This window comes from Lepidochelys kempii, chromosome 11, assembly GCF_965140265.1.
Source record: "Lepidochelys kempii isolate rLepKem1 chromosome 11, rLepKem1.hap2, whole genome shotgun sequence".
Lineage (NCBI taxonomy): Eukaryota > Metazoa > Chordata > Testudines > Cheloniidae > Lepidochelys > Lepidochelys kempii.
Genome location: NC_133266.1, coordinates 38,337,519 through 38,357,088, shown reverse-complemented (window position 1 = coordinate 38,357,088; position 19,570 = coordinate 38,337,519). Strand labels below are relative to the sequence as shown.

The 19,570-nt window shown below is 41.1% G+C and overlaps 1 protein-coding gene across 1 annotated transcript in view; it reads left to right on the top strand.

The window, feature by feature from the left end:
* Nucleotides 1-19,570, top strand: part of ABCB11 (ATP binding cassette subfamily B member 11) — a 69,416-nt gene that overhangs the window by 9,189 nt on the left and 40,657 nt on the right. Inside the window, exons 5-12 of the mRNA XM_073304739.1 lie at nucleotides 1,940-2,027; nucleotides 3,408-3,541; nucleotides 5,103-5,274; nucleotides 7,650-7,774; nucleotides 9,800-9,974; nucleotides 13,135-13,248; nucleotides 14,164-14,274; nucleotides 17,456-17,581. Coding sequence (XP_073160840.1) covers nucleotides 1,940-2,027; nucleotides 3,408-3,541; nucleotides 5,103-5,274; nucleotides 7,650-7,774; nucleotides 9,800-9,974; nucleotides 13,135-13,248; nucleotides 14,164-14,274; nucleotides 17,456-17,581 — 1,045 coding nt within the window. The remainder of the gene's footprint in view (nucleotides 1-1,939; nucleotides 2,028-3,407; nucleotides 3,542-5,102; nucleotides 5,275-7,649; nucleotides 7,775-9,799; nucleotides 9,975-13,134; nucleotides 13,249-14,163; nucleotides 14,275-17,455; nucleotides 17,582-19,570) is intronic.

Genomic DNA, 19,570 nt, shown 5'->3' with positions numbered 1-19,570 from the left:
CTGTCTGAGGAATTGGAGCAAATGCAGTTGTATCTTAGAGTTTGGCTGTAGACAATGGATTGTGTGGTATACCTTGGACGGAAGCTGGAGGCATGTAGATAAGTATAGTGGTGTAGGCTGAGGTTGATGTTGGGATGGAAATTGTTGAAATCATGGTGGAATTCCTCAAGGGCTTCTTTTCCATATTTCCAGTGCTCAGTTTCTGCAGGAGGTCAGGCTACATGATCATAATGGTCCCTTGTGGCCTTAAAATCTGTGGCTCTTCTAATTTTGAGTTTGATGAGCTTTTAAGAAAATAGACTGGTCCCAACTCTCATTGTTACCTATCAAAATCTTGAGAAATAGCCAGGAAGCTCCACTGAAGTATTTTGAAATAACACAAAAGTAACAGCAGCAAATTGGTGTTCACCATGGAGATTAGGGATAATTTTGTATTTCCACATGACCTGAAGGAAATTATTAGTTCAGATTTGGGTACTTTTTTCATAACATAATGTAATATTTGAATGTACAACAACCACCCCTCACACTTGTCTATAGAACATTGTTTGATTTTTGCTACCAGTTAGCATCTATATTGGTAAAAAGTAACTAAGGACTTGTTTGCATGAACATTTAGTTCACTGCAAGCTGGGGTGTGACTCTAACCCACACTAGCCTGTTGCGAACTAACTGGCCATGTGGACTGTTCCTTACTGTGCTTTTATCTAGTCCTGTTTCAAAGAGGGATAGATCAACATATGCTATGTACTCCTGAGGGAATTCTGTGCCAAAAAATTAAAAATTCTGTGCACAATATTTTAAAATTCAACATATTTTATTTGTCAAAATAACACAACATAATCACACTCTTTTCAATTATTTGCTGACAAGTATTTTGAAATAAATTACCAAAATAATTGAAAAGGGTGTGATTATATTCTTATTATGTTACTGTGTTATTCTGACAAATATAATATGCAGAATTTTGCAGAATTTTAAATTTTTAAACTTTTTTCATCTCCGTTCTCCTCCTCCTCCCCGCCTCCCCCACCAGAACTAACATCCCTGGGTGGCCAGGGCATTCCCAGACCTCCCCTTCCAACCCCCAAACCCTCATGTTGAGTTACCTCTCCCTGCAGCTTCTGTGGGTGCCTGAACAGACACACCCGTGCTGCCAGGGAGGAGTGAGTGAGCGCTGGTCCAGGAAAACAAAGAGAATCGGGGAGGGGGAGAAAGTGGGGGACGTGTTTCTGCATGTATGCAGTGGCGCTGAATTCCCCCAGGAGCAGCTATGGAACTTGTAGTGCGCATCAGCAGGGTCCACATGGACAGTTAGTTCACAGCAGACTAGTGTTGGGTAAATTCACACCCCAGCTTGTGGTGAACTAAATGTTCATGTAGACAAGCCTTTAGTTACTTTTGGTCATGGCAAGCTGGGGTATGAATTTACCCCACACTAGCCTGCTGTGCACTCATTGTCCGTATAGACAAGTCCTATATAAGGTCACTATCTACTGAAACTATGTTGGACACCTCTTCCCCAAAACAATCCTTTCCTGCGCCTTTTCATTGCATGAGGTCTAGTGGTGTTTCACAACCATCCACTGCAAACCACTCTACAGCACTCCTTGCACTTCCCAGTCCCCTCCACATCTGCATTAGGCTCAGAAACAATCTGGCCCTTGAGAACAGTAGACTATTAATGAACAGCATTTTAGGGGACACCTCATCATTTCTGATATCAGAAGAAGTGTTTTTGCCACTTCTTACCCCCAAGATGTGATGTTGCACCAGCTTTAGCAATCAATTACCAAAGTGCCCTTATTTTAAATTATCCTGACTAATGAATGCAAGGAATGCCCTTGAAACATCACTGGTAAGTGGACTATTAAGCAGATTTGCTGTCAGAAATTTGTAACAATATTGTTTAATCTTCTCATTTTATTTTACTTTATAGGTTCCTGGATATTGAAAGTGAAATGATCAGATTTGCAAGTTACTATGCTGGAATCGGGTGTATGGTGCTTGTGTTAGGATACCTCCAAGTCAGTATTTGGTTCCCCATGTTATTTCCAATATATAAAACACTAAACTGTTATGTTTCATAACAAAGGCTCCTATTTACTGTATATTTTTGCACAATGTAATGGCGAAGGCATCTGCCCTTGCAGTGTTTCAGATTTTAATTTCATGGGATGCAGCTCACCTCTGTGCAGAGGGCCAGCCTGAGTCTAGACAACTGTAGGGCATAAGCCCATGTTGGTCCATTGCATAGGGGTGAATGTAACCCAGTGTGAGATTAATGCATGCAGGTTCTGTTGCACCACAGGAAAAGTTTGCTCCACAATGGTTAGGGAAACAAAAAATTGACTAACATAGCCAAGTTCAAAGGGTCAAAAGCATCATAGCCAAATGTCAGTGAGGACAAGTTATTTCTTTAGTCTTTATCACTATACAATATGATATATATTTCATTCTATCTACCGTATAAAGGACCTGATTCTCCTCTGACTTGCATAGGAATAAATCAGGAGTAGCTGCAATAAGGCCTATGGAAATACACTCGGATAAAATTGGGTTAAGAGGAGAATCAGGCCCAGAATTTTCTGAAGTAATGGCTCAGACCACTACAGCTTATCCCTGTGTGATGTGCTCTGGGGTTTGGACCGTTCCTGTAGAATACTCTAGTAGAGTTTTTTGTCTGTACCCCACACATTATTTTCAACAGGAGAAGCCATTTTTCACTCTTCCTCCTAAAAGCACGTGGAATTTTGCTGGTGCAGAATGGTTGCTGCCCTAGCACTGGCTTTGTTTCGGCAGTGAGTGATGTGATCTGAACATTACATATACATATAGATAGCCAGATTTTGTCCCCAGGGACAGCCATGCAACCCCATCAATGTCAGTTGTCTTGCATTACCTCTCCAACTCTTATAATGGAGGCAACTGCTTGCACCAGACCCTGTAAAGCATGTCAGCTTATGTAAAACAAAAGGCATAAAATTAGAGCTGGGCAGGAAATGGTTTTGACAGCCCATGAATATTTTGGAGGTGTCAGAAATTTTCCAATTCTGCATTGGGACAAAACTGAGACCTGAAATAAAATACAAAATACATCTGGGGGCGGGAGAAGAGAGAGAGAGAGACCCACCCACCCACTCCTGAATGATTAGGGCACTCACCTCAGAGTTCGGAGGCCTATGTTCAAGTCTTTGCTCTGAATCTGGAAGCAGGGTCTCTCACATCCCAGGTTCTGATGAAAATTCCCAGGCAGCTGTACATCAAGCAGATGTCACATGTATGTAGTTAGAATATATTCCATGTTAATGGTTATCTCATCATTAACCATGTTACTTTTTTGCAGTTGCGGGAATGGAAAGGGTTTTCTTAACAGTAAGTCAGTATCCACATTACTGTCTTCCCAGATCTGCTTTTGGGTAATGTCTGCAGCTCGTCAGATTCAGAAAATCAGGAAAGCATATTTCAGGAAAATAATGAGAATGGATATAGGCTGGTTTGACTGTACATCAGTAGGAGAACTGAATACACGAATCTCTGAGTAAGTAATCTAGAAGAACCCTATGTCACAGTGCATGTCTTTTTAGTTTCTAAGGTGCTGTGAACAATACAGCAGTACATAAAAGACTTTAGAAGACTCAGTCCCCTGGGGGCTATTCCATCTCCTATTGACTTCATTGGAAGTTGGATCAGGCTCTAAAGACCTGATCCAAACACCTTCAAGTCTTTGGAAAGACTCTCATTGACTTCAATGGGCTTTGTATGAGACCTTGAAACCCCAGTTATGGACTCCTAACTTAGGTTAAAACATAGATATTCTCGTGACAGGGGTCCATATAAATACATAGACTGTCAGAGAGTTAATCAGCTAAATTCTATTGTAAGTTCTACAGTCCACATTTGGCAAACAGGAGAACTGAAACTTATAAAGAGCTAACACAATACATCAAGGATCCCATTCATAAAAAAATACTGCATACGGAGAGAGCAGGGAAGTTACATTCCAACTATTGCCATTGTCACTTTCCTGTGACTGCAGAACTTTTTTCCCTTCTGCCTCTTGCCATTGCATAGTGGTGCCTGTCACTTCCAGTAAACTTCTGGACCAAGGTCAGTTGTGTGTGGGCAAGAAGAATTTCAGGGGAAAAAGATGATGTAAATAGCTTTGCATTTCCAACTACTCTGATATAAGCCAGTTCTCTTCTTTGGCACCGCTTTGTGTCACACACCCAGAGAATCCTCAGCATGAAAACATGCCAGAGAAACCTTCCAAACTTGTAAACATGTTTCATAAATCAAACGGTATTATTTTTGCGGTAGAGAACTTAACATCTTACTGGCTAGCAGTTCTGCTTCTTATAGCTCTTCCAAACCTCCATGCCCTCTGCTTCTAAGGGTGACACGAGTGGACAGCTTTGCATGAGGTGACAACCAAGAGCTGCGGAAGTGTGTGACCACTGAGTCATATTAAGACCCAACAGAAATGTCTTCTGCACTGAGACAGCGCATTACACAGCAGAAATGCATCTGTGTGTTCATTGTGACTGAAAACTGTGCAGTTGCTCTAGGGCTAGATAGTGATAGTCACTGCCCTGCCACACAGGAAGGGTAAGGGATTGCAAAGGAAGCCTTCCAAGGGCCTCCCACAATAGCAGTCCATACACTCCCTGCTCCCTCCTGCTCCATTCTATCCCCCCTCCAAGGGGACATGAAGCTGGAAGAGCGGTGGAGAGGGGCTAGCAGAGAGAGGGAAGAGTTGTGGTCTTGGCCTTGTCCTCCCTCCGAATCATCCCACAGAGAAGGGCTGGTACACCAAGGGAGGCAATGCAGTCTATTTTAAGGGGCAAAGGGCAGGATGCTCAGCCCCTGGGGGAAGTCAGTATCTCAAGTCCTTCTTTAGATTTCACACACAAATACCTCTTGCCATTGGATGGAGTGGGGGGAATTGTACCAACTCCTTCTCACTACAGCCCAGAGTTGCTGAAAGTGGTGATAGTGGGGAAGAATAGGGGCAAGGAAAATTACAGGGCCCCAATTCAGCTCTGAATTATAATGCAGGGGAAATGAGATTCATCTATCTTTGCTTTTCTTGTTCTCTACAGTGATGTTAACAAAATCAATGATGCTATTGCTGATCAAGCAGCACTGTTTATCCAGCGCTTCACCACCTTTGTTTGTGGATTCCTGTTAGGATTTGCTAGTGGCTGGAAACTGACCATGGTTATTATTGCTATCAGCCCACTACTTGGGATAGGAGCATCTATCCTGGGCTTGGTAAGAGATTTTAATGCAGTTCATGTCTTAATGCGATGACCATTTAGAGCGAGATAGTAGTATACCATAGGGCTGGGGGCCAGATTCAGGTCACAGTGGCACTGGTGTAAATACTTCCACTGAACTCTGTCGAGACTCAAGAGACTTTGGATTGACACTGCTGTTGCTGAGATCAGAATCTGACCCACAGCTTTCTTTCACTGTAGTACCTTATGTTTTAGAGAGTTCCTCAACAAGGGGCTTGAACTGTGCATGTGTTTGAGAAGGAGGAAGTTCTGGAATAGTGCCATGTCTTGTTTGCCCCATTCCCTGCTCCCCCATTTTCACTACCCCAACTGCAAGTGAGCGAAAGCTTCTCCTTTTCTGAAATCTTCCTCATTGCAATTCCCCATTTTTCTTCCAGGAAATGAAAGGCAGTGTGAAAACATAAATCCAAAAATACCCTTAAAGTTCTGTGTGGCTATTCTTGCTCTGCGTTTTCTTTGTGGTGGCTGCTCTATTTCCCTCCTATCCATTTGTCATTTTGCTCTTCTGTCCATTGAATGTTTCCTCTGTCTCTCCCTATTTCTCTTTTCTTCCATATGCTCACTGTCTCTCCCCATGGCCTGGATCCTTCGCTCCATCTCTTTCTGGCCCCAGTTTCTCTCTGTTTTCTCCACAAACCTGGTCTCCCTGATATCTGGGCAACCTTCTCTCAGCTTGTCCCATGGTGTTTCCATCTCTCCACTATCTGATGGATATTCTTTTCATCTCTGGTGGGTCACTGTACTCTTAGTTGTCCAGTTAATCAGGGGTGTCTGGGTGGAGAAGCCTAAGTTGCTTTTAGGGCTCTGTGGCAGCTGTACAGCTGATTACTGTCATGGAATAAAAGAGGATGTGGAAGGGGTACACTTAAATGAGTCGCTGCAACTGCCCTGTCACTAGGGTGACCAAATGTCCTGATTTTATAGGGACAGTCCCAATAGTCAGGGCTTTGTCGCACCTATTACCCCAAACCCCCACCCTGATTTTTCACACTTGCTATCTGGTCACCCTGCCTGCTGCTGCTTGTGCATCTGGTCTCCAGTGGCTTTGCTAAGGACTGCCACAAGGGAACAAAGAGGGAGTGCTGAGGTCTCTACTGCTGAGCTACTCCTATGGCTACCCTATGGGCAACAGGAACAGATACACAGGCAGGTGGGAAACTCTGAAGTAGTTGCTTGCTGCTTTTCCCCACTCCTTATTGTCGGCCCAGCTGAAGAGTGAGTCAGCACTGGAAACTGGGCGGCACCTGGCGTTTACAGCCGCTGCTCCCTCTACTTCCAGCTGGCATCCTCTGTGACTCCTTCCCTTGCTGTTTAACTCTGCCTAACCGTTCTCAGAGCTGCTTAGACACATGCAGGAATCATAGAATCATAGAATATCAGGGTTGGAAGGGACCCCAGAAGGTCGTCTAGTCCAACCCCCTGCTCAAAGCAGGACCAATTCCCAGTTAAATCATCCCAGCCAGGGCTTTGTCAAGCCTGACCTTAAAAACCTCTAAGGAAGGAGATTCTACCACCTCCCTAGGTAACGCATTCCAGTGTTTCACCACCCTCTTAGTGAAAAAGTTTTTCCTAATATCCAATCTAAACCTCCCCCACTGCAACTTGAGACCATTACTCCTCGTTCTGTCATCTGCTACCATTGAGAACAGTCTAGAGCCATCCTCTAGAACCCCCTTTCAGGTAGTTGAAAGCAGCTATCAAATCCCCCCTCATTCTTCTCTTCTGCAGGCTAAACAATCCCAGCTCCCTCAGCCTCTCCTCATAAGTCATGTGTTCCAGTCCCCTAATCATTTTTGTTGCCCTTCGCTGGACTCTCTCCAATTTATCCACATCCTTCTTGAAGTGTGGGGCCCAAAACTGGACACAGTACTCCAGATGAGGCCTCACCAATGTCGAATAGAGGGGAACGATCACGTCCCTCGATCTGCTTGCTATGCCCCTACTTATACATCCCAAAATGCCATTGGCCTTCTTGAAGCAATGAAGGAGGAGAATGTGAAGCCACTCATTGCCAGTTGCTCTCCCCAGTGACTCACGATCAGCAGAGCAGTTGGCAATGGGGCATGGCCATGCTGCCCAGAGTGCAGGTATGCATTGTGGCCACAGGCTAGTGTGGGTTTGTGCATTAACAGGACAACACAGAAGATTTGGAGGAGGTGAAGTGCATAATAAAAATCTGTGGTCTATAAATTCTGCTTAAAGTACGCTGGGGAGACATAAAGTCTGGCTAGTAGTGTGGACAATGAGGAGTGCTTGCTGATCGTGCTTGATTGGTTAAACGCGGTACTGTAAGCACTAAAACTGGAGCAGGATAATATTTTGCCACTAATACTTCTTATGGCTTTTTAGGTGGTGGCAAAACTGACAGGCCTAGAGTTAAAGGCATATGCAAAAGCTGGTGCTGTGGCTGATGAAGTGCTGTCATCAATCAGAACAGTGGCTGCTTTTGGTGGGGAGAGGAAAGAAGTTGAAAGGTTTGTTCAGTCACATTTCTATGAGGTTTCTTATTTCTTTAGATTGAAGCAATAGTGGTTTTTTGTTTTTGTTTTTAAAAAAGGTTATCATAAACTCCCAGGCCCTGGCAATTAGTCTGACAACTACAAAATAATGACCACCCAACAGCATTAAAAAAACATACATAGCTAACCCATAAAAACATACATAGCTAACCCATAAACTCAGCCTGCCAGCAGCATCATGCAGTCATAAACTTTAATATCTTATAACTCAGCCAGCCAGTGAATTACAGCAGCAGAATAACTCCTTTCCACCTGCCCACCACCTCCAGGAACATACTTTCAGCCTTCCCCAAAACCGTGGTAAATATGTGGCTTTTTCAGTGTTCCTGGAAAGTCATCAAGGTCAGCAGGGGGCAAGTTCCAGCCACAGGGCCCTTTCAGAAAATGCCCTTCCAGCAGCCTGGTCTCTTTTATTTCTTTGAATTAGCATTCCAAATGGCTAGATATTGATGCATACTATACTGTTTCATCCACATTGCTCTAAATACCAAAAGCCACTTTGCCAATACAACAGCCATTATCCCTGTTGTCATTCCCACTTAATGACAGCTGTTTGTTAAATAAGAATATATCTATGTCTTTAAAATGAGCTTTTCAAAAGAGATTTTAGAAATACTGTTACAATATCTCCATAAGATGGAGTAGTATAGATGTCTGTCAATGAGAAATTACTTGAAGGAAATGCAGCCTCTTTGAAAGCCTGGAAACTCAGTATTTGAGTCTGTGAAAAAGGAAGCAGATTGATTGAGGTGCTGTACGGTACATTATATTATTGTTTAGAAATTAACAAGTTTTAATTACTGCAATAATCCATAGCAGATATGAGACATTATTTTAAAAAATCAAGGAGGCTCAGCTCAATGTGCTCCAAAATAAAGGTTTTTGCTGAAGACCCAATAGAAGTGCTTCTACGATTTATTAAAAATTCTATGTGGGTTGCAAATGATGTAAGGACTGTATCTGAAAACACATACGTACGTTTCTTATATTGCTTGCAAGCCAAATATAGCATTATGTAGCCTGAGAAAGGGAAAGGGAAATTGATTACAAGCAATTGTGAAACTGACTATCCTATTTTTGTTGACCAAATTGGGAAAAATACAAATAGTAAATGAACAGTATAAACACTTAAAAGTAAATTAGATTTTACATGTTTTACATGTTAATAATGTGAAGTGTTATTGGCCACCAAAATTTGCTTTCTGAAAATATCTGCATAAATATGCCTTAGCTTATGGAATGTAAATACAAAGGGGCATGAACACAGTCAAAACAAAATTTAATTTAGAAGTTGCCAAAATATTCATGAACAGTTTTTCCTACTATTCACCAGGTCTAGTAAAGACATTTTTTTAAAGTGTTTGATTTTTAACCTCACCATTCTCTTTAACAATAACAACAACAAACCACCCTAAACATTAATAGAACCTTGGTGTCAACTGCTTGTTTTAGTCACTCAGATGCTGAGCTGCATTTCAAGTGCCATCAGACTGCAGATTCCTGTTTAATTAACTTGATCATTTATATATTTTTTTCAATTATTTACTCTTTGTAATTAGATGTAGTGAGTTGATGGTATTATACTGCAATTCTCTTTTAAACTAATTTAAAATACAGCATGATTGCAGGTCTGTCACAAATTATCCAAAACTTCTCCTACGTCAGAACAACGCAAATTCTTTTGGGCAGGTAGTTGCAGTAACTCTGATATTTTCCTATACTTATAATAGGACAGTCTACAATTTTATTGTCTGAGGTTGCTACTACACCCATTGGAATCATTAGCAGCTTTGCAGTTAATTTCAGTGAGAGCAGCATGGGGCCCTTACTGCAAAGGAGTAAATGCTAAATTTTTTATGGTATCCACTGTATTACTGAAGGAACATCCCTCCATGAAATAGCCTGATTGTATTGGTCTTTGCTCATCAAAGTTTTCTGGTAAATGCAATTCATCCACTTTCATTTTTATTCTTTCCTTAGATATGATAAAAACCTAGTGTTTGCCCAGCGCTGGGGAATTAGAAAAGGGATGATAATAGGATTCTTCACTGGTTACATCTGGTTCATAATCTTCCTGTGTTATGCATTAGCATTTTGGTATGGCTCAAAACTTGTCCTTGAAGAAAATGAGTATTCACCTGGAACTCTCTTACAGGTACTGGTTATAATACTTGCCCCTTTCATGTCTGATAGTTTTTCAGAACTGTCCCTGAATATGTACATTAGTTATCACCTATCTTTCAGAGTGGTGAATACTGTCTGACCATGCTTTTCTTCTCTGCTCTTTGCTCTCGTATTTAGTTACCAAATATAAAATGGCAAAACACCCTATTTTCCCCTGAAGGACCTTCTTCTCCACTACTCCAGGATTCAGCTGCTATTTCTGTCTATAAAGTTCAAACTCTGGTTCTTGCAGCGGTGGCTGGAAGCACATTGTGCCAACTTTTATGCAGCTCTGGAAGCTGTTAGGTGAAGTAGAATGGCTGTTTGAGATACCAGGGTTTAAATGTTATGGAATCTGAATCCTTAGATATTTTAATTATTCTCTACTGCTGGCAGATGGCCCTCATATGGAATAACCTGAAATTACACTTCGCACTAATAGGTCAGTGCAGCGATAAAGCCCGTCAGAGATTTCCTTGACTTGCACCCAATAACTGTAGTTCCGCATTCCCAACTGGTAAATGGCAACCAGCAGGGAACTATCTTGTAGCTGATAAACTGTAGCCAACTTTGGAAGGGAATATCTCCAGTGCTGCCTTTCTTTTCTCTGCTTTCTGAGTTGCCAATCATCTTTCTTTTGCATCAAATTTCTTACTTATCACTCTAAACATATACACCCAGTCTCCACATATTCCTTTCTGGGTCACAGAGAGGTTGTGCTGAACACCCATCCAATTAATTCAGTGAGGGTTAACCAAGCAATGCTTTCCTTTATTATAACCAAAACCACTGGGCCTAGTTCCCTCTTGCTTAACTCTGATTTTACAGCAGTGTAGCTTGGATGAGTTCAGTGGATGAGTTCAGTCTTGATTTATAATAGTGTAAATGAGAGGAGAATCTGCCCCTGTGTATTTTTTATTCTCCCCTGGCAATAGAGTTTACATGCCACACCCTGCCAGCCTCTCCTTACACATGCCTGTCTGCTGTTCTCAGAAGGCTAGCTGAGTCCTTAACTGCTTCTTAGCAGAATTCCACAGACATCACCAAACTAATGTAAATGGTTACACATAATCCTCTTTGCATTTTTTTTTGTTTCCAAGCTGATCAGTCATAACAGAGCAAAAAGATGGGCCAAAATCAAAGGGCATAGGCCAGATATTCATTATCTGCTACATCAAGCTACCACCTCCATGATAATAGCCAAGAAGGGATGGCATAAATCAAAATAAGTTCTAAACAAAAGTTTAATTCTAATGAGGGCAATTTGTACTGTAGCAATTACCAGGTTAATGTTACATAGAATATATTACAACCCAGTTCCTTGAAATAAAAGAAGCAAAGTAATGAAGAAGTCTTCCCTCTTCCCTGATCATTAAGAAAGGGATAGATAATAAGACAGAAAATATCATATTGCCTCTATATAAATTCACGGTACACCCACATCTTGAATACTGTATGCAGATGTGGTCACCCCATCTCAAAAAAGATATATTGGAACTTGAAAAGGTTCAGAAAAGGGCAACAAAAATTATTAGGGGTGTGGAACGGCTTCCGTATGAGGCGAGATTAATAAGACTGGGCCTTTTCAGCCTGGAAAAGAGACGACTAAGGGGGAATATGATAGAGGTCTATAAAATCGTGACTGGTGCGGAGAAAGTAAATAAGGAAGTTTTATTTACTCCTCCTCATAACACAAGAACTAGGGGTCACCACATGAAATTAATAGGCAGCAGGTTTAAAACAAACAAAAGGAAGTATTTCTTCACACAACACACAGTCAACCTGTGGAACTCTTTGCCAGAGGATGTTGTGAAGGCCAAGACTATAACAGGGTTCAAAAAAGAACTAGAGAAATTCATGGAGGATAGGTCCATCAATGGCTATTAGCCATTATGTTCAGGAATGGTGTCCCTAGCTTCTGTTTGCCAGAAGCCGGGAATGAGCAACAGGGAATGGATCACTTGATGATTACCTGTTCATTCCCTCTGGGGCACCTGGCATTGGCCACTGTCAGAAGACAGGATACTGGGCTAGATGGGCCTTTGGTCTGACCCATTATGACCGTTCTTATGATCTCTGTCCCCCAGTATCCTATTCTTTGAGTTCCTCGCCCCTGATTACAATGACCAACACTTTCAGACTTTGGTGCCTACAGTCAGGCACATAAATGTAGATTTATGCACCTTAATAAAAGTGGTTTGATTTTCAGAGGGACTGAGCATTCAAAGCTCCCAATGAAGACAAGTTCTGGCAAATGCTTTCAGCATTCTGGCCTCCTCCCCAGATTCCCTGCCTTCCTGGTGGGCTCTTGGAGTGCAGTGTCTTCAGCCTGCCGGTGTTCGCCCCTGCTGGCTGAGCTCTCTAGTGATCCCTTCAGAAAGAGAGGCTGCACCAGAAACACAGCCTTTCTTCAGGTCCCATGTCAGATCTCCTCTCATGCTACCCTGACTTAGCGCAAAAGGACATGATCCTGGGAAAGGGGTGATCAGCAAGTGATTCCTTTCTTGGGTTCTTAGCTAGGATTGGGGAAGAACACTTTCACTGGGTAGGGCTGGGGTGAGCTGCTGCAACAGCATTCATTTGCAAAACCAGAGGAGGAATGTGGGTATGCTGTAGGAGTGGAGTTGAGGCTTCCACAAATACAGCAGCTACGAAGTGACACAGCATTCTACCAAAAGGGCCTGTACGCTGTCCCATCCCACCCTCACTCAGTTCAAGCACTGGCAGGTGGAGTATGGGTTCTGATGGATTAGGCACTACTGCTGTGGTTCACTTTTACATAGGGGGGAGGGGAAATCCTCTCAGTGGCAGGAACCTGCCTTTGTAGCAAGCTTTGCAGGTCGGATACATATACAGCCATCGGTCCCACATTAACAACAACAGTACTTCAACCAAAGAGTATTTTAAAGCTGCTGATTGAGCATAATACCAAACAACACAATGCATTTAAAACTCCAAATACAGAGGGCACATCACCATGCTGTCCTATATGTTTTCAAACATTGGAGCATGAATCCTGCTTGCTAGCCCCAAACATGTCCAGAAGACTTAGGCCTTGTCTAGTTACCACCCAGGTTCTGTACCAGGTTGTTTTCTAAGCTCTAAGGAAAAAATTAACATAAAGCAGTTAATGTCTTCCCATGTTTTCTCAGGTTTTCTTTGGAGTCTTAATAGGTGCTTTAAGTCTTGGTCAGGCTTCTCCTTGTTTGGAGGCCTTTGCTACTGGCCGCGGGGCTGCAACAAACATCTTTGAGACGATAGATAAAGTAAGTACAGAATTCCTAAGCTCTGTCAGTCTGCTGTGAAAAATAGTTAAACAAGCCCCATGCAGGGTAGGCTTTTATTAACAGTGTAAATGAGTGAAATGAGGGTAATTAAGAAACAGCTGCCTGCACAAGAAAAAGACCTAGCTGCAATTTATAAAGAGGACATTGAATCGACATCTTTAAATGTTTTGTTTATGAATATTCAAGTTTTTACCAAACACTGATATTTCATGCTCAGGTCTTGTAAGTGCAGCTAATGATCAGTTACAAATTAAGGCTAAAGGCACAGAAGAAGGTCTTAATATTCATACTGTAGCCAAGCTCCAGGAAACACCCAGCACCAAATCTCCAGCTGATGTAAATGGATATAGCGTCATTGATGTCAATGGGCTATGCAGACTTGCACCAGATGAGGTGCTGTCTCCCAAAGCCTGTCTGTGTGTTTAGATGAGAACAGAAGTTTGTGTTTTTAATTGTTGTTATGCTGTCTTTATATATTATTTAACATGATTCTAACAGAAAGTGAACTTACTCATAATTATGCCATTGTGTGCTGTGACTTCTCCTTGAATTTTTTACAATGACAAAGCCACAATATTTCTTATGCTTTGCCTTGACACACACCCAGCCTTTCTAATGGATTATCCCAAGTGACGTAACAGACTGAGAGAGATGGCTGTGTGCCCCATGCAGACATCATTTCTCTTCCCAACTTTCCTCACCAGTGACAACCACATTGTCATTTTAGCTTAGAGTCTTATGCTCCTGTAGCAAAATCTGTTCTGCTTTGGAGTACAGCTCAGAGCTCTTCAAACTGAAATGTCATTGTTTTGTGTGTTGGAAGGAATACTGTATCTACTGCAGCAGTCTCGGTTGTTTAACACCAAATAAATAACATGACAAATTCTACTCTAGAAACCTACCATTGACTGCATGTCAGAAGAGGGCTACAAGCTGGATAAAATAAGAGGTGAAATTGAATTCCACAATGTAACATTCCATTACCCGTCCAGGCCAGAAGTAAAGGTGATTATTCATCATTCCTCTTTTGAATAATTTACGGTAACTAAATAGAATATACTGTTATGTCAGTAATCTATAAACTCCTATGTTATAACTTACTTTCCAAAAGCACAAGCCCTTTGTTTAAAAGGAGGCAATTAATTAGTTTGGTATCAACAGTGTTAGAAGTTGTGTAGTTTTCTTTTCCAGTACATTCATGAGAATTCTTTTTTGTAGACTGTGAGCTCACAAAAATTCATCTGGGTTCATCTGCATATTGCTTCCCTTGAAATCATAGATTCATAGAAATGTAAGTCTGGAAGGGACCTCAGAAGGTCATCTAGTCTATCCTCCTATGCTGAAGCAGGACCAAGGAAATTTAGACCATCACTGACAGTTTGTTCATCCTGTTCTTAAAAACTGCCAATAATGGGGATTCCACAACCTCCCTTGGAAGCTTATTCCAGAGCTAAACTATCCTTATAGTTAGAAAGTTTTTCCTAACAGCTATTCTAAATCTCCCTTGCTGCAGATTAAGCCCATTACTTCTTGTCCTACCATCAGTGGACACGGAGAACAATTGATCAGTGTCCTCTTCATAACAGCCCTTAACATATGTGCAGACATAAGAACATAAGAATGGCCATACTGGGTCAGACCAAAGGTCCATCTAGCCCAGGATCCCGTCTTCCACAGTGGCCAATTGCCAAGTGCCCCCAAGGGAATGAACAGAACAGGTAATCATCAAGTGATCCATCCCCTGTCGCCCATTCCCAGCTTCTGGCAAACAGAGGCTGGGGACACCATCCCGGCCTATCCTGGCTAATAGCCATTGATGGACCTATCCTCCATGAACTTCTCTAGTTCTTTTTTGAACCTTGTTCTAGTCTTCGCCTTCACAACATCCTCTGGCAAAGGCTTGCTAGCAGGTCCCCCTCAGTCTTCTTTTCTCAAGGCTAAACATGCCCAGTGTTTTTAACCTTTCCTCAGAGGTTAGGTTTTCTAAAATGTTTATAATTTTCATTGCTTTCCTCTGGACTCTGTCCAATTTGGCCACATCTTTAATAAAACATGGTGCCCATAACTGGACACAGTACAGTTGCTGAGGCCTCACCAGAACTGAGTAGAGCAAGACAGTTGCCTCCTGTCTCATACATACAACATTCCTATTAATACACCCCACAATGATATTAGCCTTTTTTGCAACTTGATTATTCATCTGGGTTCATTATTATTGATTTACATTCTTGATATCTTGATTATTATTGATTTACATTCAATTTGTGATTTACAAATATAACCCCCAGATCCTGTCCGCAATACCATTGTTAAGACAGTTATTCTCCATCTTGTACTTGTGCATTTGATTTTTGTTTCCTAAATGTAGACTTTGTACTTCTCTATATTGAATTTCATCTTGCTGATTTTAGACCAATTCTCCTATTCGTCAAGGTTGTTTTGAATTCTAATCCTGTCCCCCAATAAGCTTGCAACCCCTCCCAGCTTGGTGTCATCCACAAATTTTATAAGCATAGTCTCCACTTCATTATCCAAGTCATTCATGAAAATATTGAATAGTACCAGAACCAGGACTGACCCCTCTGGGACCCTGCAAGATACCTCCCCCAATTTGACAGTGAACAATTGATAACTACTCTTCAAGTATGGTCTTTCAGCCAGTTTTGCACCCACCTTATGGAATGGAAACCTAAACCACATTTCCCTAGTTTGCTTATGAGAATGTCATGTGTGTCAAAAGCTTTACTAAAAATCAAGATATATCATGTCCACCACTTCCTCCCATCCACTAGGCCATTCTTTGACAGGTCAAAGAAGGAAATTAGGTAGGTTTGGCATGATTTGTTCTTGACAAATCCATGCTGGCTTTTCCTTATAACCCTATTATCCTCTAGGTGCTTACAAATGGATTGTTTAATCATTTGTTCCACTATCTTTCCAAATATTGAAGTTAGGCTGGCTGATCAATAATTCCACAGGTCCTCTTTATCCCCTTTTGAAAGGTCGCTCTATGTGTGCCTTTCTCCAGAACTCACCCATTGTCCATGAGTGCTCAAAGATAATTGCTAATGGTTCCGTGATTGCTTCACTTAGTTGTTTAAGTACGGAAGTTGAATTTCATCATGCCCTGCTGACTGATCTATATGTAACTTATCTAAATAGTCTTTAACCTGTTCTTTCCCTATTCTGTCTTGCATCCTTCCCCCTTGTTGTTAATATTAATTAATAGTTAATATTAATTGTGCTGAATATCTGTTTATCATTAAGCTTTCTAGTGAAAACTGAAGCAAAATAGGCCTTAAACACCTCAACCGTCTTGACACCATCAGTTATTAGATCTCCTTCCTTGCTAAGCAGAGGACCTACACTTTCCTTCTTCCTGCTGTCTTGCTCCTAATGTATTTAAAGAATCTCTTCGTATTACCTTTTATGCCCCCTGCTACGTGTAACTCATTTTTTGCCCTAGCCTTTCTGATTTTGTCCCTAGAGGCTTGTGCTGTTCTTTTGTACTTCTCCTTAGCACTTTGTCCATGTTTCCACTTTTTATTGGATTCCTTTTATTTTTCAGAGCTCCTTAATCAATTATACAGTTCTATAAATTTATGCAAAAATAGGCTAGAAGGTAGTAAAACAAAATGAGCGAAGAGATTTTATAATTTAATTCTTCCATTGTTCTGGGGAAGTGCCGTGCATTATACTGTAAAGTGCTAGGAAGAGGGAAAAGAACACTGACTGTATGTCTCTTGCTTCACTGCTGCTGTGGCAAAGTCTGCTTGAAAAGAGTATTATTGGACAAACAAATAAATGCAGCCACTTCTAGACAGAGCAGCATATTAAGTATCATATTATTCTATACAGTATCTTTGGTGCAGACATAACATGTAGATTTTAGCAGGTACTCATAACGCATATACAGCAAATTCTCCTCTAGGGTGTATCCAACTCCTCTTCATTTCAGTGGGAGTCAGACATAACCAACAAAGATCAGAATTTGTCTGTATATCCTTCATGGAAAATAATGCTGTTAACGAACTGTAAAATCAAGCTTTTCAGTTTATTTAAAAATCCTTTGGTTCTCTTTTCCCATCTTCATTTAAGTTGAAAGCAAAACATGATGATTTCCAGTCCATCTGCTTGGTTTCAGGAATGTTGTAGTTACAATAGATGGTCTCTCTTGTGCTTTCAGATTTTGGATAACCTTAGCATGGTTATTAAATCAGGGGAGACAACTGCTTTTGTTGGACCCAGTGGAGCTGGGAAAAGCACCACAGTGCAGCTCATCCAGCGGTTCTATGACCCTACTGAAGGCATGGTGAGTGTCTTACTCCAGCAGGGCTTCTCTAACCTTATTCACTTTAAAGGGTATCATCATTGTTACTCAAAGATGGGAAGCAGGATTCTGGATTTTTTTAAAAATCCATTCCAAAGAACAGTGACTGAGGAAACGAGCAGGATGCTTTGTTTAGTTCTGTTCTGGAGTCTCCTGAATGATACAATCAGCAATATTTATGGGAAAGAAAAGAAGTTTTTAGTGAGGACAAAAGTGGTTTCCCTACAAAATAAGAATTAAATGCTAAGCTTCAATGAGAACTTCACTTATGCATATAAAAGTCATATTTAGGCTAGGGAATCCAGAAGTGACAAACAGTTTTAAATCCTGAGAAATTTAGTCTTGAGCACTTAATCATTATCCTATAATTAAGGCTAAGTTTTTGTCACAGATATTTTTAGTAAAAGTCACCGACAGGTCTCGGGCAATAAAGAAAAATTCATGGAAGCCGATTACCTGTTGGTGACTTTTACTAAAAATACCCATGGCAAAATGGGGAGCTCAAGTTACTGGGTCCCCACTTAGTGGCTAGGCAGCTGCGGTGGGCCACTGGGAGCTCTGGGGGCCCCCTCCACCCGTGGGGGCTCGGCGCTGCGAGGTTCCCTGGTGCCTGTGGTGGCCAGGAGCTCCAGGGTCCCCCCTATGCCCTGCAGCTCCCAGCCACCGCAGGCTGAAGTCACGGAAGTCACTGGAAGTCATGGATTCCATGGAAAAAATCTTAGCCTTACCTATAATACTGTTACAGTATATGCTGAATGGATTGGCTATGTGTTATTACCAACAAAAGAAATGTTTAATATATAAACATTCTTATTTCATTAACATTTGGCTCCATGGTATAAATCACATAAATGGTGCTCTGTAACGGAACTTAAAAGAGTCAAAGGATGAGTGAAGTATAAACCAATTCTCACTTGGAACCCATTTATATAAAAATCAGTCATATTATGGTGATCTTTCCATAATTTCCTCATGTCCTAGTCATGCTAATAATCAGCATATGCTATTCTCATATCACACCTTTTATCTGAGGATTTGAAAGTGCTTTACAAACTGGAGCAGGATGAAAAACGGGGAAAAAATCCTGGAAAATTTCAAAGTAATTTTTATTTCTTTGGTTTCAAAAGAGAATGGATTTATGTTTGTTCAGTTATCTTTGTGAACATTTTTATCAAAAATGACTGGTTTTGAACATTTTCCTTTTCAAAATGTTTTCGTTTTCATTGTTCCTTTCCCCCTCCCTTTCTTTCCCTTTCCCCCTTTTTTTCCTTCTTCTGTTTTGCCAGTGAAGCAAGGAGGGGGAGAAGGAAAACCAGGAAAGAGAACAGGGGGCAGAGAGGAAAATGTAGAACTGAAAAACAAACAAAAATAACCTAAATTTTCATTTTCCGGTTTTGTAAAAAAGAAAAAAAAACACCCAGAACATTTTTTAAAATCCTTTTTATTTGCAAAAATTTCTATTTTCTAAAGTCCATTTCTCATCCCAAAAACAAATCAATTGAAATATTTCGACCAGCTCTATTACAAGCACTGATTAGTTCTCATAACCAACCCCTGAGATGTAGGTATAAGAAACTGAGGCAAATGAACTAAAATGTCAGTTTGGGGAAAAAAATTCATTCTGAATTAGGATGAAAAGTCAAATGTGAAATTTTTCATGGGAAGTGATTAATCTTTTGATTGTCATAGATTCACAGATTATAAAGCCGGGGGGACCACTGTGATCATAAAGTCTGGTCATAGGATTTCCCTGAATTAATTCCTGTTTGAGCATATTTTTGGCAAAATATCCAATCTTGATTAAAGATTTATATGATACAATATAGCAAACGTAATTGCTTACTTCCCTGAGGGGTGGGAAGCACTCGTCTTCTTGCCGAGTTGAGTCCAGTTTTCTCATTATTTCTTTTTATAGTTTTATTTTTGAATCTATAGTCTGAAGTCCAAATAAGGCTGGTTTTGATCTGTCTG